This window comes from Equus caballus, chromosome 13 (assembly GCF_041296265.1).
Source record: "Equus caballus isolate H_3958 breed thoroughbred chromosome 13, TB-T2T, whole genome shotgun sequence".
NCBI lineage: Eukaryota > Metazoa > Chordata > Mammalia > Perissodactyla > Equidae > Equus > Equus caballus.
In genome coordinates this window covers 53,233,550-53,253,977 of record NC_091696.1, presented here as the reverse complement: position 1 = coordinate 53,253,977, position 20,428 = coordinate 53,233,550, and the positions used below count along the sequence as shown (strand labels likewise).

Sequence of the window (20,428 nt, the reverse complement as noted above, 5' to 3'; positions counted from 1 at the left end):
ATATCAGGGCTGATGTTAAGAGCCTGTAACACTTGGACAGGCGGTGCCCACACGTCCGCCTCGGCCAGCTTGACTATTTCACTGATGGCTGCAGTCCCCAATGCCTGGGGCACAGAGCCGCAGGAGGAAGCACCCCAGCCACCAAGCGGGTCTGGCCAGTTCTGGGGGGTGGGAAGGGGCCCCACTCATCCCCTCGAAGCCGGGCCTCAGCTGCAGGAATTCGCTGTGGTGGGTGAACTCTCTGAAGAAGTGGCGTGGTTCAGGAGTCAGAGCCCGCACCGGGTGTCACAGCCACTGCACCAAATCGCTCTGGAATTTACCTTTTGCTTCAGACTTGATCATGTGTCGTAATGAAGTCAATTTAGAATTGGAAGGGAAGACAGCACTGACGTGCGAAACAGCGCGTTACCGTCAGTTTCACTACCACAAACGTTACGTGAGTCACAAGCAACGGGCCTCACACCCTTCCTGGGCTGTCAAAGTTAAAACAAGAAGTCAGGGGCTGGCCCCATGGCCGAGTGGTTAAGTTCCTGCGCTCTGCTTCAGCGGCCCGGGGGTTTCACTGGTTTGGATCCTGGGCGCGGATGTGGCACTGCTTGTCAGGCCATGCTGAGGTGGCGTCCCACACGCCACAACCAGAGGCACGCACAACTAGAATATACACTATATATCGGGGGGGGGGGGGCTTCGGGGAGAAGAAGAAAAAAAAAATAACAAGAAGCGAGTGCTGCCTTCCCACACGTCTGCGAGCGACTGGCTCTTCTGAGCTCGAACTGCAGTCCCTCGACGCACAAAGGAAATTTCCACGTTTCAAAATAATTTAACTGTGCAGCTGAGGAGCTCCACTTAGCCCTCAAATGGAAGGAATTAATCCTGTGATTAAGCTCATCCAGTGAATTTTTTTTAATTCCAGATTTTGTATTTTTCATTTCTAAAATTTCCTATTTGGTTCCTTTTTTCAAAAAAAAAAAAAGATTTGCACCTGAGCTAACAACTGTTGCCAATCTTTTCTTTTCTTTTTTTTCTGCTTTTTGTCCTCCCCAAATCTCCCCAGTACATAGTTGTATATTTTAGTTGTGGGTCCTTCTAGTTGTGGCATATGGGATGCCGCCTCAGCATGGCCTGGTGAGCAGTGCCATGTCCATGCCCAGGATCTGAACCAGTGAAACCCTGGGCCCCCAAAGGGAGCGCGTGAAATTAACCACTCGGCCACAGGGCCGGCCCCTGGTTCCTTTTTTATTTTCATTTTTCCTGCCTCTCCATTCATGAGAGCCTATTTCCCATTACCTCGTTGCCTATAGTTGCAATAGCTGCTTTAAAATCCTTGTCTGACAGTTCTCATAATTGACTCGTCGTGACGCTGGCCTCAGTCCGTTCTTTTCCCTTGAGACTGGGGCACCATTTCCCGGCTCTCCCTATGCCGAGTAGTTTTGGATTTTATCATGAACATTACGACTATTATCTCATATAGATGCTGCATTCTTTTTATTCCTATGAAGACTGTCGATGTGGGCAATGAACTTGGTTAGAGCTGAACTGTGAACTCTGCCACCCCCAAGGTGGGCAGAGGTCAGTCCTAGCTACTTTTTCCTCTTCGCCCGAGCTGTTCCCGATCTGCCCTGCACACATGACTCAGCGGTCAGCCAGAGACTTGAGTAGAGTTCACACAGAGACTCTGGCGGCCCCTCCTCTGGCTCTCTCCTTTCCAGAGTTCACCCCTCATTCTCTGGTGTCTGGTTGTCCTGGGCTCCTTCCTCTGGCTCCTTCAGGCCGAAAGATGGTGGAATTTTGGCTGGAGTCTGAGCACTCCAGCCTCGGTGGCCACGTGGCCAGCTGCCTTCTGGGCAAAGCCACACAGACAAAGGGAAACCCTATCCATGCCGGGGTCTTCCCTCGAGTGTCGATTCCCCTCCAGAATCTGCCGACTTTCATTCACTCCCCGGGGCCCTCAGGGAATTGGTTTTCTACATTTTGTCAGGAATTTTTCAATTGTTATCTGTGGACGGGACTTTTTTTTTTTTTTTGAGTAAGATTAGCCCTGAGCTAACATCTGCCACCAATCCTCCTCTTTTTGCTGAGGAAGACTGGTCCTGAGCTAACATCCATGCCCGTCTTCCTCTACTTTAATATGTGGGACGCCTGCCACAACATGGCTTGATGAGCGGTGCCATGTCCGCACCCGGGATCCGAACCGGGGGACCCCATGCCGCCGAAGTGGAACGTGCAAACTTAACCACTGTGCCACCGGGCCAGCCCCCAGATGGCATTTTCTTTATGGCCCTCACTCCTCAGCTGGCTTCTGTAAGTTGATTCTTGTACTGAGCAGCCTTGCTGAATTCTGTATTAACTAGCATTTGGTTTGACTGCGTATAACAGAAGACCCAGCCTGTGGAAGGTCAGAGACGGGGCAGCTGTACGTAATCAGTTTGGCAAACAGAAACCTTTCCGGTGTGCAATGCAGAGCCAGGTTCCACACTGGGAATTCCTGCTCACAAAACCATCGGAGAGGTTGGGGGGGAGTGAGGGAGCCGCCGGGGACTCTGGCTTCAAGGCCGCACCTCAAAGGCTGTGGGCCAAAGTCAGGAATCGGCGTGGAGACACTGGCATCCAGCTAGGGCAGAGATGCACATTGTCCACCCCTCCTGGCCAGCGGCCACAGCAGCAGGAAGGTGGCCCCCACCCCCACCTGGAGACAGGTGATGCCCGGGGCAGGTGGGTTCCCACTGGCCTCACCATCACGGGGGGCAGTGCTGTGTGCTTGCTGGAGCCACCCCGGGCTGGATTTGCCTCCTCTGACCCCTGGGCTGCTGTAGCCCTCACCGACCACGTCCTGCCACGGTGATGTCCATGCCGAGCTGCCGTGAGCCCAGAACTCGATCAAAAGAAGCCACACTGTGGCCAAGGCTCCCGGGAGTCACGTCCCAGCTGAGCAGCCCCTGCCCAGAACCCGCTGGCCTAAGAACTGGCGGCAGCCTGTGGAGACCCTGCCACGGCCCAGCCGGGGACCCGCACCACGGGACCTGGGCCGCTCCACCTCACTGGCCTGTTTCACCCCCTGAGGATCGGGGGCCTGAGAGCCCACAAAGCAAGGCCTTGGGGCCCGATGCACGCCTGGTGCACGACGCCAGCCCAGCGGAGCCCCCACCCATGGCCAGCCCGGGCAGCCCTGGGCCCCTGCGCCGCCTCCTCCAGGCGGGCGGGCGGCTCCTCTGCAGGGTCTCCGCCCGCACATTCCTGCGGCCTGAGCAGCTGGTGCCGCTCCCAGCTGCCCCGAGAGGCCCCACTCGTTTCCCTTGACAGACGACAGGCGGCCGGCCCCTTGACCACCCCACTTCCCAGCTGGGGAAACCGAGGCAAAGGAGGCTCAGGTTTGGTTGATCGCCCTGGAATATCGGAGTCACCGTGGGCAGGGCCCGCCCGGAGCCTGGGGAGGGGCCTGGGGGTCTCCAGGGACCAGCCCAGCGTCCAGGCTCACGGGGGGCTGACCACGGCCTCATCCGTGTGGGGTGGGGACAGCGGCCCGGTCAGGGTCTGGGTCGTGCGGGAGGGCATGCCCGGGAGGTGAGGGCGAGGACACCTCCATCAGCACCTCCAGCCGAGCTGCCCTGGGGAGCAGGGATAAGGCGGAGGCTGGTACTGGGGCCCACCTTGGGGTGGAGGGGTCCCGGCCAGCCCCAAACAAGCAGGTTTAGGGGAGGTGGGGCAATCCCTGCCCCCTGCTCCCCGTGGATGCCCCCTCCCCAGTCCCCACTGGACTTGGGGAGCAGCGAGAACCACCCTCCCCGCCACCTCCTCCACTATCCTCAGAGGGTGGTGCCCTCAGAGTCAGATCTGCCCTAGCCCCAGCTCTTCCTGACCTCAGGCTGTGTGACCTCAGGCTGGCCACACAGCATCTCTGTGCTTGGGGAAGACTAAAGGGCCCTATATCCAAGACCTCAAGCCTATAATCTGCTTCCTGCCTGCCCTCACAGAAAGGCCTGAGGTTGGCAGGGAATGTGGTCTGACTTCATCGTCCATCACTTGAGGGCCAGACTTTGGGAACTGAGGTAGGGCTGGGGTGGGACAGGTGGGGCAGGAGAGAACCTTGGCCAGTGTCCTGCAGTTGTGTCCCTGCCAGGGGGTGTGAGCTCATGATGCTCGGGCTGGGGGGAGGAGCTGGCCATTCCTCTGTCACGGACGCAGCCACCTCTACTTCACACTCCATTCTGAGGAGCTTGTGGTCCACTTAGACCCCAGACCCCACCTGGAGAATAAAGGAGTCTAAGGGCAGGGGCAGGAGGGGAAAGGCAGAACCAGTCCTCTCTGTGGCCAGACCCCACCCCCAGGGTCCTGGACAGGGCCTGAATCTTTCTTGCTCCAGTATAGGCCAGCATCTGAGCAGGGCCCAGCATGCAGTAGGTGCTCAGCAAGTGTGCAGCTGGTTAAAGAGTGACAGGTAACCAAGTGGATGCTGGTCACGCAGGACTCAAAGTCAGAGATGGGACCATCCCCTGTGCCTTCCCTGTCCTGCCCCCGCTGGGACCCCCTAACCTGGCATTTTAAAACAGGGAAGCATCAGAGTGGCCTTGCATGGCGAGACCACTGCAGCGCTGTCTGGGGGCCATTCCATGTCACACAAGTACCGGGCCTGGACCCGTGGGAACGGGCATGACTCCTGCAGGTTGAGCCCCGGCCACTCTAGCTGTAGCCCTCAGTGCCTCCGTGGCTCCAAACTGGCCTTCCTGGGGGGTGACATGCAGGTTCCAGGGCCCACGGCGGCCAGCACCTGGGGAGCTTGGGTCCCTGGTTCCATGGGGCTGGGGTGGGGCAGAGGGTCTTGCTTGGGCTCACCCACCCCAGGAGCGGGGGCCCCACTCACTGCTTATTTTCTGGTCTGGGGTCTGCTCTGCGGCCTGGCGGGGTAGGGGGCCCTGGGGCTTTGCCTCTCCCAGGACACTCCCTGAGGCCGGGCTCCCTGCCCTGCTGAAGAGGTTGCTGAAGTGTGAAGTGCCCCTTCATTTCTAAGCCGGTGGCTGGGCGGGCCCACAGGCCTGGGTGAAGGCTTGGGGGTGGGGATGGCTCTGCTCCAGCCACTCACAGGCGGCCTCTGCCCTGGGCCTCCCTGGGAGGGGAGAGTGTGGAAGGTGGTTTGGTCTCCTGCAGGCCACACCCTAGCCCGGGACAATCCTCCTCTGGGAGCGGCTCCCCATCCACCTCCCCACCCCACACTGGCCCGCAAGGCCCCTAATCTCACTTCAGAAAGCACACGGGATCTCCACAGAATGCCCACCCACCACCCCACCTAAGGTGCCGGTGGGCAGGAAGGGGCCTCGCCCTTTGGCACCATCACAGGCCTGTTTCAGGAGGGACCTCAGAGGGGAAAGCAGGGGGGCAGGTGGGTCCTGCTGGCCTCATCCACCTGGCAGGGCCCTGGGTTTGCACAAAGCCAGCACCTGTGGCCGAGGGTGTGGTAAGGTGGAGAGGGGAGGATGGCCACGCCCCAGGTTGGGGGGCCATCACCACCCCAGGGGGTTCCTCACAACCCCAGCCCAAACTGCTCAGTCTCTCTCATGTGAATAGGGAAACTGAGGCTAGGCTGAGCCAGAGGCAGCCCTGCCTCCTTGCACTAAACTCTTCTGCCCTGCCCTGCCCTGCCCTGCAGGAGAGCAGGGACGGGCGTCAGCTGCCGGCTGCCCACCTGGGTTCTCCCAGCTGTGGGCTGGGCTGACTCAGACCCGACACCCCCTGGCAGGAGGGGCTGGCTTCCCGGAGGGGACAGGCCAGGCAGGCTGGTTGGTTCTGAGATCAGGGCCAGAGGCCACACAGACATTACTGCAGGGGCCTGAAAAGGTTCGACCTGGGACCCCTTGGGGCTCTGGGATCCCTGCAGCCCCACAAGGCCCTGCGCTGGCCTAGGGTAGGGGCATGGGTGGGGGGAGCAGTAGGGACAGAGTTCTGTCCTGCCCAAGTGGTGAGGACATCACAGTGGCTGTCCCCCACAGATCATGGCCTTGCAGACTGCTCAACGCCCCCTGGGGTCCTGCGGGACCCCCACCCATGGCAGCCTCCTGCTCTTGCTTCTCAGCCTTGGTGAGTGACAGGGGTGGGCAGCCACAAAGTGTTGGAGTGCCAGGGAGCTTGGGGGGTGCAGCCAAGGGTCCTTAGGGGGCAGGACCTCAGGGAAGGCTTGACCTGTCCCGTGCCTCCTCCCCTGGCTGCGGGCAGTGCTACCCCTCTGGGCAGGTGTCCTGAATCTTGGCAGGTGCCCGACTCCCGTGCAGGTACCCTAAGTCCTGAGCAGGTGTCCCGAGTCTAGGGCAGGTGTTCTGAGCCCCTGGCAGGTGCCTGACTCCCGTGCAGGCCGTCAGCCATGACTCTGCCCCCAGAGATGACTGTGTCCAGCACCCTTGCTGGACCATGGTGCCCCTTGGGGTTGGAGGCTGAGCCGGGGCAGTGGTGGGGGCTCAGGCCAAAGTGAGGGTGTTGGTGGGATGGATGTGTGGCTGCCCTGAGCGGCAAGGCCCCAGGAGGAGGATGTGGGAGTCCTGGGCTCCCTGGTGGGGTGCAGGCTCCTGGCCTGGGATGGCGTGTCATGGGCTGTGACACCACGGGGTGCAGTGTCCCTGATCCTCTGCTTCCACACCTGTGGGGTTTGTATAGGGCTGGGGGCCAAGAAGGGGCAACTCTGCCTCCTTGCCCTGCAGGGAGGGGCCTGCAGCAGGCCCACCCAGAAGCCCCTGGCCATCCCCTCAAGCCTTGTGCCCCCTCCCCGCAGGGTGGCTGCCACCTCCCGGGGCCCAGGCTGCAGACACAGGACTGGTAAGTGCTTCTGGGGAAACAGGAAGGAATCCCCCTGGTGAGGTTCCTGGATGCAGGGCCACACGCAGCTCAGCCACAACCCTGCTCTGTCCTCAGGGCTTCGTGACCCCCTGGCTGCAACGCCCCACCCGGGACCCGTCCTGGCAGCAGCCTGAGCTGACTGTCGTCCTCCAGAGGGCCCAGCGGAGCACAAAGAGTGAGCTTGGCGCCCAGTCCCGTCAGGCATCAGGAGATCTGGGGGTGGGGGCTGGGTTTGTGGGGTCTCACCTGCCCCCACCTGTGGCCCTTCCTGGCTGCTCAGCTCATTCGATCGTGGCAACCTTGAAAAGTGGACAGAATTGCCCCACTTTGCCAGTGGGTAAACTGAGGCCTGGAGAGGGTCATGCGTTGCCTAGGGTCTCTCTGCAGGCGTGGGAGGAAGAGGGGGTTGACTGGAGAAGCCCACCTCCGCCGACCCCCTGCCTGCCCCTGCAGCGAAGGCTTGCGCCCTGAGCCAGAAGGCTTGCCCCCCGGAGCAGAAGGCCACTGTGGTGGATGAAAACCTGGTCTTCTACGAGGAGTGGGAACTGGAGGCCTGTGTGGACGCGGCCCTGCTGGACGCTCAGATGGACCGAGTGAACGCGATACCCTTCACCCACCAGCAGCTCGAAATTTTTAGATGCAAATTGAACCAGGTAGTTCATTCCTCAGGTTCCCACCTGCCCGCTGTGCCACAGCCTTCCCCAGCCGCCAGGCAGCGCTGTGGCCCTCGAGGTCACGCCCTCGGCAGTTCTACCCACAGGGGTACCCCGAGTCCCTGATCCGGCGCCTACGGTACTTCTTCTATGCGGTCACCCCTGAAGACATCTACAAGTGGAATGTGACATCCCCGGAGATTGTGAAATATCTGCTTAAAATCAGCGAGGGGCGCAGAATGGATGCTCAGGTGACCACCTGCCTGGGGGACGCAGATGGTGTGAGGTTGTGCAGGCCTCGGGGGGGAGATGCAGTGTGAGGTTGTACAGGCGTGGGGGGATATGTCTTTTCCTGCCTAAGGCACCTCAGTGGCCCCCTCCACAGGTGGCTGTCCTGATTGCCCGCTACCTGGTGGGAGGGGGCCAGATGGACAAGGCCACCCTGGACACACTGGCTGCCTTCCGTCCCACCTACTTGTGCCTCCTCAGTCCCGAGCAGCTGGACTCCATGCCACACAACGTTGTTTGGTGAGTCGGGGGTCTGCGGGCGTGGCGGGCATGCTCTGCTCTGAGCTCACTGCCCGGCCCCATGCTGCTTCTCCAGGGCGGCCGGGCCCCAGGACCTGGACACGTGCCGCCCACCTCAGATGGACGCCCTCTATTCCAAGGCCCGTATCGCCTTCCAGAACATGAGCGGGTCTGAGTACTTTGCGAGGATCAAGCCCTACCTGGGTGAGCCGGGGAGGACCTGGGGGGCAATGGCTCAGGCCCCTCCATCGGCACTGCCAGGGTCTCGTCTCACTGGGCTGCCCGCTGGAGGTGTGACGGGCGGTCAGCGTGCCCTTTCCCCCTCCAAGTGAGCGCATGCTGAGCCCCTGTGATTTCTGACCCTCCCGCCTCCTACCTCCCCCAACCCAGAGGGTCAGGTGGTCACCAGGCACACCTGGGGCCCAGGAATCCCTTAGGAAGAGGGAATCTGGGAAAAGTAAGTGGGCTGCTTGTAGCCTGTGGTCAGAGGGTGAGACTGGGGGCTCTTCTCCCCTGGGGCAGGTGGAGCCCCCACCGAGGACCTGCAGGCCCTTAGTCGGCAGAACATACACATGGACATGGCCACCTTCAAGAAGCTGCGGACAGAAGCTGTGCTGGTGCGGCCACGCGAAGGGCGGGGCCCCGGGGAGGGGCGGGGCCTGTGGATGGGCGGGGCCATGGAGAAGGGCGGGTCCCCAGAGTGGCCTCCCCTTGAGCCGGCCCGCTCCAAGGTCTGGAGAGGCCAGGCAGGGTCGTGAGCCGAGGAAGTTTGGGGTGGTTTGGGCACCGTGGAGCCCAGCAGCCTCCTACGGGAGAGCAGGGAGACCCTGACGGCCGCCTGGGGCCTCTGGCAGCCGCTGACCATTGCCGAGGTGCAAAAACTTCTGGGTCCGAACCTGGCGGGCCTGAAGGCTGAGGAGGGCAACAGCCCCGTGCGGGACTGGATCCTCCGGCAGCCGCAGGACGACCTGAACAGTCTGGGTCTGGGTCTCCGCGGCGGCATCCCCAACGGCTACCTGGTCCTGGACCTCAGCTTCCGAGGTGGGTGGGGTGGCCAGGTGGGCGGGGTCAGGGCAGAGCGAGGTGGAGGGTCTGAGTCGCCCCCTCTCTGTGCAGAGGCCCTCTCGGGGGGCCCCCGCCTCCTTGGACCTGGACCTGGGCTCACTATGATCCTGACTCTGCTCCTGGCTGAGATCCTGAACTGAGCCCACGGCTCCGGATGCCCCGGGACCCCGCCCTGTGGTGGAGCAGGCTGGAGCTGTCTCTGTCCGACCCTGAGGGTACTGGAGCCCAATAAAAGAGGACGCGTCCCCCTCTGCAGAGGTGCCCTGTGGTGTTTTGAGGACGGGTGGGAGGGCCCTGACGGCGGTTACCCTGGACTCGGGCACTTTGAGCTGCAGCCCCTCCTGTTCGTACTTGGAAAGGGGGGCCCTTGGTACCTTCCCAACATTGTTTCCACTGCCTGGGCCTCCCCCGAGGCCAGGCCAACACTCGAGGTGGTTCTGGTGACACTGATGCCCCGGGAGATGGCAGGCGGAAGTCCTGTTCCACGCTAAGAGCGTCTCTGAGCCCCTCCTTGGGCCCAGAGCAAAGGGACACAAGCAGGAAGATCGCCTTGTCGTTTATTCAAATCAATCGGCAACGTCAGGGAGGGCCACGGAAGCCCCTCCCAGACCCAGTTCTTCCTCCTGAAGGAGGCTGGAGGGCTGGGGCGGCATCTCCCTCAGCTGGCTGGGCGGGTGACCCGGGGTGGTTGCAGCTCCTCCTGGGGCGCAGGTCCTCAGTCCAGCTCCAGGTCCTGGGAGCTGGGTGTGGCTGAGGACCAGCCCTGCAGGCCCCTGGGAGGTGGGATATTGGGTAGGGGTCCAGCTCCACCTACCAGCCCCAATTTTCCTGCATGTGGTGCCCGGGCAGCGCCGTCTTTGGAGGCCACGGTCCAGGCGCCCCGATACAGCAGCCACAGGAGGCTGGAGGGCAGGGCCACAGCAAGTGGCAGGTACCCCAGGTTGGCTGGTGGGCTGCCTGTAGGCGGAACATGGAGGGAGCACCCGTCAGTCCTGGCTGGGAGCCACCCCCAGGGCTGTCCTGGCAGCCTGCTGGGCCTAGCAGCCCCTCCCCCTGGGCTCCAGGCTCACCGCGTCCCTGTGGTGGGGAAGGCCATTGAGGACCCCATGTACAGCCGCTCCTCTGGGCCCCAAAAAGGATCTCGAAACTTCCCCCACCCCCTGCCCCCCATCCCGCTGTCTGCTGTTCAGCCAGTTTTGGAGGAGATGACTGTCCTTCAATAACTCAGTGGGCGGTGGAGAGTGAAGCATGTCACCCAGATGTCACCCAAGGAGGCAAATGGAAAAAGAGTTGGTCAACGGAGTAGGAGATTGGGCACAAAGCAAGGAATTAGTCGCAGTCTGAGGTCCACAAGGCTCAGGGCAGACAGAGCAGAGGCGGGGATCATGGCCCGTGATGGTGAGGGTGGGGTGGGGCAGGCCGTACCTGAGGTAGGAGCGTCATTCCCAGGCCGGCCTGAGGTGGGGGCCAGATGGGGCGCCCAGGGGGTGGTGTTGGGCGTCACAGTGGTCAGGCGGGCTGGGCGGGTGGGGCCGATGGGGTTGGTGTCCAGGCCCAGCTCGCCGAGGGCTGAGCTGTTGAGGCTGCGGAGCCAGGAGCTGATGGTGGGGTGGCTGCGAGCCTTCTGCAGGTCCCCCACATTCTGGCCCAGCAGCGTCGTCACGTTGCCCACACTCAGGCTCTGTGCGAGAAGTGAGGGGGCCATGGGGGGAGGGACGGAGGGGTCCACAGGGGTGGGCTTCGGGGAGGACCCGGCAGGTTGGTGACTAACCGGGGAGTCAGAGCCGGCAGAACCAGTCTGGAGAAGTGACCTGGGGCCCACACTGTCCGCACACCTCCGAGTTTGGGGTGCTTGGGGCCCTGGACCCATGACCTAGGGCTGCCCTGGCTTGGCTAGGCCACCCCCCCGCTCCCCAACAGGGCAGCCCCGGGCCCACCTGCAGCACGCGGGGGTTCAGGTTGGTGAAGGTGTCGATGTCCATGGAGACGTTTTCCTGGGCCAGGTGCTGCAGCTCCTCCAGGGGGGCGCCGCCTGGGGGCCGAGCGGTGGTGAGGGGGGCGGGGGCTCTGGACGAGGGGCGCCCACATGCGTGGCCGGGGGCTCACCGAGGTACGGGCGCATGAGGTGGTAGTAGGTGGCTGTGGTCCTGGTGCTGCCAAAGGCCTCGCGGGCCTTGGCGTAGAGCACGTCCTTCCGGCTCTGAGGGCAGGAGGAGATGTCCAGGGCCCCGGCCAGCCTGGGGAGTAGGGGAGGCTGACAGGCAGGTTGGGAGCCCCTTGACCTCCAGTTGGCCGGGCCTGGCTCTGCCTGAACCACAGCTTCCCTCTTGCCCTCTGTACTGGGCTGAACTGTGTCTCCCAAAATTCACGTCCACCCCAAACCTCAGAGTGAGACCTTACTTGGAAATAGGGTCTTTCCTGTTTTTGGATGTAATAGAATTAAGGTGAGGTCATACTGAGTTAGGGTGGGCCCTAGATGTAACGACTAGTGTCACAGAAGGGGGAAATTTGGGCACAGACATGGCAGAGACAGCCGTGGGACGATGGAGGCAGAGATGGGGGTGAGGTGGCCACAAGCCAAGGGCTGCTGGCACCACCAGAAGCTGGAGGAGGCAGGAAGGGTTTCACGGGGACTCCAGCCCTGCGACACCCTAATTGCAGACTGCTGGCTTCCAGACTGTGAGAGAATACATTTCTGTTGTTTTAAACCACTCAGTTTGGGGTACTTTGTGATGGCAGCCATGGGAAACCAACACACTCTGGTGGCCTGGCTGGGACCCCTTCCTGAGCCTCAGTTTCCCCCACCCTCCTGGCTGAGAGTGGAGGGGAATCCACAGTGTGGGCGGGCAGGTCGCTGGGCAGCTCACCGGAACTCTGAGGGCCGGATGGCCCGGATCTGTGCGGGGCTCATCCAGCAGAGACGGGAGCCCCCAATGGCCACCAGCAGGGCGCTGGTGACCGTGCCATTGTGGTCCAGGAACTTCTGCAGGACGGCCTAGGGACGGGGCTGGGGTTAGCAGGGCCAGGGTCAGTGGGGCGCCCTCCTACCCGCCCACGGTGCCCTCACCTCGGTCTGGTTCTCCAGGGCCACGTCCGAGGCCAGCAGGGCCACGACCGTGTCTCTGGACGTGATGTTCCACTGGCCGATCTCCGCACGGGAGTAGAGGTAGACCAGCGAGGTGATACGCCGAAGCTGCTCCTCGGGAATGCCGCGCGGGTAGATCTGAGGCAGGCGGGGGGTCAGGCCACACGGCCCGGCACCCGCCTACCCACCCGCCTCCTCCCACGGCCCGGTCCTCGGCGCACCTGAGCCAGCTTGGCCTTGACGACGCGCTGGCACTCAGTGGGGAGCGGGTGCTGCAGCAGGGGGTCCAGGTTGGCTCTGAGCACGCGGCTGCCCAGGCAGGACTCGAGCTGTGAGCAGTCATAGCGGACCAGGAAGAGGTCGTCCCGCAGCGTGGCCGCCGTGATGTCGCCACGGATGCAGTGTCTCCCTGTGGCCGGGGGTGGGGGCGGGGTGGCGGTGTTGATGACCCTGGTCAGCTAACTTCAGGCCCCACGTCACTCCTAACCTTGACCCCTCCTTGACTCTCTCCCCAAGCTTCAACCCCAGCTAAGAATTCGACCCAGAGCAGACTGACTCAACCCTGACCTTGACCTCGACTCCCAGCCCAGCCCTGGCCCTGAAGTCTAGTCCCACTGGACTCTGACACCCCTCACCCCGCCCTAAGGCTGGATACAGACTCCTCGGCCACGCTCAGGAGGTCCAGCAGCAGGTGAGGCTGTGTCTAGGTGCCCCCATTCCGGGATGAGGAGCCCAGAGCAGGAGGACACGCAGTGTCCCCAGGCCGCGGTAGCCACACTGACCTGTGCCCCTCTTGGGCCTTGAGGATGCCGCCTTGGCCTCGAGGAAGCCGGTGACGAAGCGCCTGGTGTCACGCTGGCTGAGCTGCCCTGCCCGGCATGCAGCCACCATGCTGCTGAAGAAGTCCAGGCCCACGGCCTGGCATGGTGGGCATGGACATCCCGTAACCCGGAAAGGGGCCACCTGGTCCCTCCTCCCACCCCACAGACAAACCCTGTGTTAGGGGGTGACTGGGGGACACCACTCGGGCATTGGGGTGGTCATACAGCCGACCGTCAGGCAGGGATGGGCTGGTGGAGTGTCGGCTGGACGCTCCTCTCCGTGTCCATGGCCAGCTCCGCCGCCCCCCACCCAGGGCACCGTCCTACCTCCTGCACCTGCACCCACAGGCCAGGGCTGATGTAGGTGGCCAGGCGTCCCAGAGTCTGCAGCCCTTCCAGGTTCCAGGAGTTAGGGGGCCTGGTGTGTGGGAAGGGGGCACTGTGTTGGGGTCTGGAGCAGTGCCCAGTCCCTGGAAGCCGCCTGCCCCTCCCTTAGTGCACAGTTCCCAGGGCCTGCCCTGCTGGGGACACTCGCCTGCCCAGCAGAGACTCCCAGCACGGGTGTCTGGGCAGGGGGATTGTAGGACCCAGAAGGTGGGGGTAGCACCCCCAAACCTGTGCCCCAAAGGCATCAAGGTCAGAGTGGGGCTGTGAGCTAGAGTCAGAGGTTGAAGGTCAGCAGGGCTGTGGACATCAGTGATCTCCTGGGCCAGAACCCCAGGCTGTCTCCTGTCTCATCTCAAGGAAGGGAGGCCCGGGCAGAGGGGATGGGGCCCCCGCTTACCCGAGCCTGGTCCTCCCACTGGCCAGCAGCGTGTTGAGGGCAGCTTGCTGGGTGGTGGTCAGCCGGGGGCAGCACTGCAGGTTCTGCAGTACCCGAGAGTCTGAGGCCACGATACTGGACGCATCCATGTCACACACCAGGATCCCGAGGAGCAGCAGGTCAGAGGCACTGAGCTGCGGACGGGGCCCTCCCTGTGGGACAGCAGGTCAGTACCAGCCTGGCCCCACTGTCCGTCCATCTGTCCGGTCCCAACCAGCCTGCGAGGCCTACCAGGCAGGCCATGGCTGCGTGCCGCAGGGCGGCCCTCTGGTCAGGCAGGTTGGCCAGCAGCTCCATGTCCCCCTGGGCGGCGTGGCGGATGAAGGCCTGGCAGTCGGCTTCCCTCACCTGCGTCAGGCTGTGGGCAGGTGGGGGGCTGTCGAGAGGGCAGGGGCCAGCCAGGGATCCTGCGGGGTGACTCGAGGCGCCCCTGGGGAGCTGGGGTCCCTGGGATCCAGAGGAGACACACTCAGCCTGCGCCGGCCGGACGCTGGTGGGGAGGGGACACTCACTTGTAGAAGAGCAGAAGGTCGGCCGGGTGGAACGGGAAGTCGCCCTGGAGGCTGTGCCGGGCGGCCAGGTTGGCCAGGCAGCTGAGCTGGGCAGGGCAGGTGGCGTGTCACTCCCTTGTCCAGCCTGGGGCTCGCCTGGCCCCCTCCTTTCAGCCCCCGTCCCCTCCTCCAGCTGCCCGCCCTCTGTCACCTGGACTTTACGTGTTCTTCCTCCTGCCTCAACCTCCACGTCAGAACCAGCCTCAGAACAGGGTCAACCCAACCTGAACGCCCGCACCCCCCCTCCCGGGGTTCAGGCCCTTCGCCCACCCCAGCCCCCCTTGTACCCCCAGCAACCCATTGAGATTCTGCTCATGCCAACGCCACCCCCGGCCCAGACTTCTTGTCTGGCTTGGCCTGCTTTGGGGTTGTTTCGAATTTACTCCGAATTTTATAATGAGACAAAACGACAGCTTTTCTTCCGTCCTTTTTGTAAACTCTGGGGCAGGCGATGTTTGGGTCAGCTGTGGGCCGAGGTGGCTCAGCCGGCCCCTCCTGTAGCCCAGGTTGGGGAGAGGCCAGCAGGCTGAAGATCCAGCCCGGGGGCCCAGAGGACCCGCTCCAAGGAGGGCACCATGTGCCAGATGGAGGCAGGAAGGGGCCAGCGCTGGCCAGGTGGACAAGCCCTCACCCCACCAAGAAGAGAAGGCACGGGGTCTGTGGGCAGTTGGCAAAGTTCTGGACACCATCCAAAGTGGCCACTCTGGAGAATCACCCAAGAGAGGGAAGGACTGACCTCAGAGGGTCAGACCTCCAGTCATATCGGGGTCAACCTAAGACACCTCTTAGGCAGCTGTGAAGTTGGCGGGTTGGCTTAGGGACAACGCACGCAGCATTTCCAGCACAGCCTTGTCGTGCTCCAGGCCAGCTCACTCCGCATGCAGCCCTGTGGTCCTGGCCCTTGCTGGCCTGTGTTCTCTGCTGGAGACGCCCTCCTTGCCTGCCCGTCACCAGGGCCCTTCTCCAGGGAGCCCACCCTTGCCCTCGACACCCTGGCCTGCTCTCGCCAGCCGTGGCTGCCTACCTGCCAGGCTTTGAGGGGGACCTGCTGTGATGCCATCCTCCTGATCAGAGCTGAAAGTTGGTCCCGGGACAGCTGCCTGGCTGGCTGGCACCAGAACCCTTGCAGGAGGGAGGTGTTGGCACTGGGCAGAAAGGAGGCAGGCCGTGAGGGGTGGAGGGCGGGGGGGCAGCCAGACTGCTGCATGCGGGGTGCAGGTTGGATGCCCCTACACCGAGGGGTGAGACACAGCAAGTGCGGCTGGCACGGCCTTGACACAGGCGGCCCTCCTGCTGCCCTCATTCACTCATTCACTTTCGCCCATGCATTTCTGCCACGAGCACCCGGTTGGTCCCAGGCTCTGAGATACGAGCGGGACTTCAGTGTGGCCGCTGCCCTGACTCCGGGTCTGTGCTTCCTCCCGAGGCCCTGTCCCCACCGGCTCTGAGCTCTGGTGGGCTCCGCAGTCCCGGTGATGGCTGAGGGTTTGGAGGAGATTTGGCCCGGGCACCTGCTGGTCATCTGCAGCCAGGCCACCTCCTCCCTGAGCCTTCCTCATGCTGTGCGTCTAATAAAGTCTGTGCGCAGGGAAGGGTCTCGTGGGCCTTTAGCCGGGCCTGGCTGGTCCAACTCAGGCCTCCAGCCCTGCCTGACTGGTCAATAGCCTGATGGCTGAGCAGTGACGGCCAACCCTTGGGAGAGGGTCGGACGGCTGAGCCCACGCACGAGACCCCCGGACAGTACACAGACTTGACAGAGCGCCTCAGTCTTGGGCCTGAGAGGGCGGCACAGCCTTGGGGCAGAAGGAAGGAAGCCGGGAGGACCCAGGATGAGAAGCCACCACCCACCAGGCTGAAGGAAGCAGTGTGAGCAGTGGGGCGGTCTCGGGGGGGACCCCGCCCCAGCCATCTGCGATAGCGATGTGGGCGAGACTCTGATGCAGGGCACCAGGTGCTCTGGGCCATCTGGGGCAAGGCGGACCTGGGCAGGCGGGGCCAGGCCTACAGGCTGGAGCTGGGAGTTGGCAGCCCTGCCATGGCCACATCTGGGCCATCAGAGATGGTCCCCACCCCAGCCCAGCCAGGGAATGAGCTGCAGGACTTAGAGCTGGCAGGAACGGCTGGCACTCACCTGGCCCACAGGTCGGCCCGGCTGGCATCCAGCCCTCCCTGGGAGAAGCCCTCAGCCTGGGGGCCAGAGCAGGGGACAGTGAGCCACACCAGGAGGGCGAGGCCCGGGCTCACCAGGACACCTGGAACAGAAGGGGTTGTGAGCAACTGCTGGCCCCGTGAGGCTGAGTGCTGCCCGGGGGAGCATGTGTGTGGGAGTGTCCAGCATGGGTCTGACCAGGGCTTCCTGTGTCCTGGGGTGGACCTGTGGCCACCCCAGCACGGAGACCTCGGGGTCACCTGGGTAAACTCCTCCCTCTACCCCATGGCTCTGTCCTGAGTCTGAGCCCCGAGACCCCAAGCAGAGGCACTGGGCTTGGTGGCCACCTTCCCTTGGGTTGCTCAGCCCTTCATAGCCGTGGCCTCCCCTTGTCCCTGCCAGGACCCCTGGGCCCGGTGCCTTGTCTGTGCCGTCCCCCCTTCCCTTCTCTGACCCCTAGAGGGTGGGGGGAGCCTGGGGCAGGACCCCCAAGTGCAGGCCTCAGGACGGGGTGGCCGGAGAGCGGAAGCACCCTCCACGTCTGCCATGATGCAGGAGGTCGTGCTGCCCCAGGAGCCCGGCAGTGGGAGCCACCCAGAGGGCCCAGGGTGCCCCTCCCGTGAAGGGGAGCCACCTCACCGGCTCTGGGGCCCATGCCTGTGTGGTGTACACGGGTCGTCCTGGCAGGAAGCTGCCGGGGTCACGGGCGGCGGGTCCAGGACAAGCTGCAGAGGACATGGGAGGTGACGAGGCTGGCCCACCACCTACCCCGCCTGCCTCGGCTGCAGGGCACAGAGAGGGAGGCCTCGCCCAGGGTCACACAGGATGGGCACTCTGCCGGGCAGGCGACCCCTTGCCGTCTTTGGGGAGGGGCGTGACCCCACAAACGATGTGTCTTTGGAACAAAAGGAGCTGACGCAGGGGTAGCCGGGCCAATCCCGGGGCCTCTCTTATCACAGGTCGGGGCTCAGGGGACCCGTGGGCTGCGTTGTCTCCAATGAACAAATCTCTAGCAGCTATGGAGGAGGGGGGGTGGCGGTCCCAGTGAGGCCCCACAGGCAGCTGGGGAGAGGCCTGGTGGCTCCTCAGCCTGGCCCCGGGCAGCCTCAGCCTCACCCCCACACCTGGGTGGCCCACGCAGCTCCCTGCCCCTCTTTGGCCTCACACCCAGCCCGAGGCACCACCCACACCCAGACCCCCAGGCAGAGACCAAAGCTGTGAGGCCTGGGGACTCGGGTCCTGGGGGTGGAGGCGTGTCAGGAGCCAGACCCCCCTGCCCGGCCCTGGGCACAGCTCCGCACAGAGTGACGGCCAGGTCCGGCTGTGGGGCCCCGGACTGCAGGTACCAGGAGGAGGACAGGGAGGTTACCGTCCCAAGTAGGGGGCAGAACAGAGGCTCCGAGGGGCTCAGCTACCTCCCCAGGGGCCACACAGAGCCCAGACTCGAAGCTGGAGCCCTGTGGATCCAGCTGATGGTGGCCTGTGCCCCCGCCCCTGCCCCTCACCTGAGCATGAAGACTGTCTGCTCCCGGGCCCGGCGGTGGCCGTGCTGTGCAGGGGGATGGTAGACCAGATATCAAGTGCTGCAAACACCAGCAGCCGCAGCCCACCAAGCATGTCAGCCCCGGCAACCAAGCCGTGGGGCACAAGAGTGGTGCAGACTGGGGGTGCTGGGGTCCCTGCTCGCCTCCATGCCTCACACAGCACCCTGCCCGGCCGGCCACCCACTCCTGCAGTGATGCCCGCCAGCCAGACGTGTAGGGGAAGGGCCGGGGCTGTGCCAGGTGACACTGCTGCGTCAGCCTCTTGGGGCCCCAGGCACAGCAGGCACCTGCTCCCCAGCCCTGGGGGAGCAGGAGGCTGAGCTCACGGTTGGCGGCTACCCAGCACACACCGCTCCACACTGGGGGGCTCTGCCCGGTGGTGTCCTTGCCCTGAGGGTCGTGCGTGCATCACACACGTACACGTCTGCATTCTCCATGTGGGCTGATGTGTGTGTGCACATGTGTGTGTTCATGTGTGCCTGGGAGCGCACACATCTACATGCATGTGTGATGCATGTGTGTTCCCTGGAGGGACATTAGGCACACGTGGCGCCTGGGTTTAGTGACACATGTGGTGTTGTTTCTCATCTGTGGATGCTGGAAACAGAACCTGTGGGGACTGTGCCCATAGGCACGCATCTCCAGACGTGAGTGTGCTATGGGGCGGGGAGGGTGTGTGGGCACTAGGTGGGCAGCCTCGATGGTATACAGCTGTGCCACACGTGACCTGGGGCCCACCTGTCCCATGGGGCCCGGGATGGGGGTGGCTCCACCAGGCGGGCCTCCGAGGCAGAGCAGAGGTGTGACTGCAGGAGGGACTTCTGACCTGCCTGCTGGGCTGGGAATGAAGGCATGCCTGCAGAAGCTTCTTCCCCAGCTAAGGGGGACAGGGGTGGGTGTCCCAGGCTGATGTCTGGCCCCAGCCTCAGCTCCAGCTCTCGCCGCCTCCTGGGAGGGGTACAGCCCCTGTTGGCGGAGCCCGGAGGACTCTGGGGCCTTGAGCCCCAACGGCACAGGGTCAGCCGCTGAGCCAATGCCGTCAGCATCACAGGACCACATGTGCCCAACAAGCCAGCTCCATGGCCAAGCAGAGATACTGACCTGGCTCCTGGACAGGCCCCCAGGAGTCCAGCCACACCAGCTAGAGCTCGAGGGCACCCTGGAGCCTGTGGTGACAGCCCCTCCTGCTGAAACTCCCCCTGTCAGGGCAAATGGCAGTGAGCCTGGTGACCCCCAGAGTCTGGAGAGGGGTGGGGTCCCAGGGGGCAGGCTTGGGGGAGGGCCCCACTGGAGGGGGCAGGCTCACCCTGGGCCCCGGCACTGACCCTAGGCCGGCCTGTCACTCCACCCAAGCCCCAAGCACTTTCCTGGGAGCGGGTTTTGGCTGAGGGGTTGCAGGGACACTGAGGGGCCTGTAGAGTGGGGGTGTCACTTGGTAGTGGGGTCTCCACCCACCCCAGGGCCCAGGCTGGGCTGAAGGAGACTCCCCACAGGCCAGCAGGGGCGGGAACAGGAGGAGGCCAGCGAGTGCAAGAAGCCTGATGCTGGCCAACCCCGCTGTGGGCTTGACCTCCAGGGCAGCCCAGGCCCAGGCTGGACCAATGGCCACAGCAACAGAGCAACTGCTGGGCCAGAAAGAGCCACGCATCCTGCCTCACTGAATCCGCCCCAACCCGCAGCACAGCCGGAACACATTTCACAGTTGAGAAAACAGGCCCAGAGTGGCTGAGCAACTCGCTTGCGGCCACACAGCGGTGAGTGCAAAGCGGGATCAGATCCTGTGGCTGGGCTGGGCGACTGTGTGCGCTCCTGACCTCGCAGCATCCCTGGGGGTGGTACCCCATCGGCACACAGGCTCCTGGGAGCTCATCCATCGCAAGCCTACGCATCACTTTGTCCGTGCCGAGTGCCCCCTGGAGTGCCTGCCTGGCCCTCCTTGCCTGAAGAAATCCTCCTTGTTGCTCTTCTCCCACATCCTCGAAACCCTGCCCACCCACAGGTAGGGTGATGGGGGCAGACGGGCTGGGTGGGCCCCTGTGTCTGGGTTCTGAAGCCTCAGCCCAGGGACCAACGGGGTGTGGGGAGGCAGCCCAACTGTAGCCTTGATCTGGATGGCCAGTGGGTGGCTCTCTGGGTCCTGAGGGACACAAGGGGCTGATGGGGTTTTTTGGGGATAGGAGCCGGCTGGAGGGGGAACACACGACACCTACCCCTGGACCGGCAGTCCTCCCTGCCATCCTGCCCTCCCTCCCTCTGCGGCTGCCCCTCTGTGCGGTCCACGCACCTTCCTGTCTTGTCACTTGCTCTCCAGGCTCAGCCCGTGGGCCCTGTGCCAGACCAGCGTGTCCAGATCCACGCTCTGTGGCTGGTCATGCCCGCCCTCTGCTTGC

At 63.6% G+C, this 20,428-nt stretch overlaps 2 protein-coding genes across 9 annotated transcripts; one reads left to right on the top strand and one right to left on the bottom strand.

Moving 5' to 3' along the window:
* Positions 1-3,064: 3,064 nt before the first annotated feature.
* Positions 3,065-9,318, top strand: LOC100067178 (mesothelin). 8 transcript variants are annotated; one of them, XM_070231207.1, is made up of 12 exons: positions 3,283-3,368; positions 3,972-4,046; positions 5,982-6,069; positions 6,755-6,798; positions 6,895-6,994; positions 7,273-7,472; positions 7,568-7,723; positions 7,858-8,000; positions 8,077-8,204; positions 8,523-8,617; positions 8,855-9,041; positions 9,117-9,318. In XM_070231207.1, the coding sequence occupies exons 3-12, from the start codon at positions 5,985-5,987 to the stop codon at positions 9,203-9,205; spliced, it is 1,227 nt and encodes a 408-aa protein (XP_070087308.1). In that variant the 5' UTR covers positions 3,283-3,368; positions 3,972-4,046; positions 5,982-5,984; the 3' UTR covers positions 9,206-9,318. The 8 variants fall into 8 exon arrangements, with proteins under 8 accessions (XP_005599130.1, XP_014585754.1, XP_070087308.1 ...); XM_070231205.1 differs by having other exon boundaries at positions 3,304-3,368; positions 3,972-5,374; XM_005599073.4 differs by lacking the exon at positions 3,972-4,046 and having other exon boundaries at positions 3,065-3,368.
* Positions 9,319-9,605: 287 nt separating this feature from the next.
* LOC100067203 (mesothelin-like protein) lies at positions 9,606-18,228 on the bottom strand. The gene is made up of 16 exons (XM_070231204.1): positions 18,000-18,228; positions 17,134-17,219; positions 16,477-16,597; positions 15,370-15,490; positions 14,307-14,392; positions 14,026-14,152; positions 13,756-13,946; positions 13,299-13,389; positions 12,933-13,068; positions 12,372-12,559; positions 12,133-12,288; positions 11,933-12,060; positions 11,172-11,302; positions 11,003-11,097; positions 10,491-10,746; positions 9,606-10,022 (listed from the first exon to the last, which is right to left on the bottom strand). Exons 2-16 carry the CDS (start codon positions 17,147-17,149, stop codon positions 9,781-9,783), a joined length of 2,085 nt encoding a protein of 694 aa, XP_070087305.1. The 5' UTR covers positions 17,150-17,219; positions 18,000-18,228; the 3' UTR covers positions 9,606-9,780.
* Between the last annotated feature and the right edge of the window lie 2,200 nt (positions 18,229-20,428).

What these genes read in the sequence shown, in the direction of transcription:
- LOC100067178 (XM_005599073.4), top strand. Translation starts at nt 5,985, where the DNA reads ATGGCCTTGCAGACTGCTCAACGCCCCCTGGGGTCCTGCGGGACCCCC. An exon ending in AGGCTGCAGACACAGGACTG is followed by an intron (nt 6,799 to 6,894) that starts GTAAGTGCTTCT and finishes CTCTGTCCTCAG; the next exon opens with GGCTTCGTGACCCCCTGGCT. An exon ending in GGCGCAGAATGGATGCTCAG is followed by an intron (nt 7,724 to 7,857) that starts GTGACCACCTGC and finishes CCCCCTCCACAG; the next exon opens with GTGGCTGTCCTGATTGCCCG.
- LOC100067203 (XM_070231204.1), bottom strand. An exon ending in AGTGGGAGGACCAGGCTCGG is followed by an intron (nt 13,390 to 13,755) that starts GTAAGCGGGGGC and finishes CCCACACACCAG; the next exon opens with GCCCCCTAACTCCTGGAACC. An exon ending in TGTGGGTGCAGGTGCAGGAG is followed by an intron (nt 13,069 to 13,298) that starts GTAGGACGGTGC and finishes CCACCATGCCAG; the next exon opens with GCCGTGGGCCTGGACTTCTT.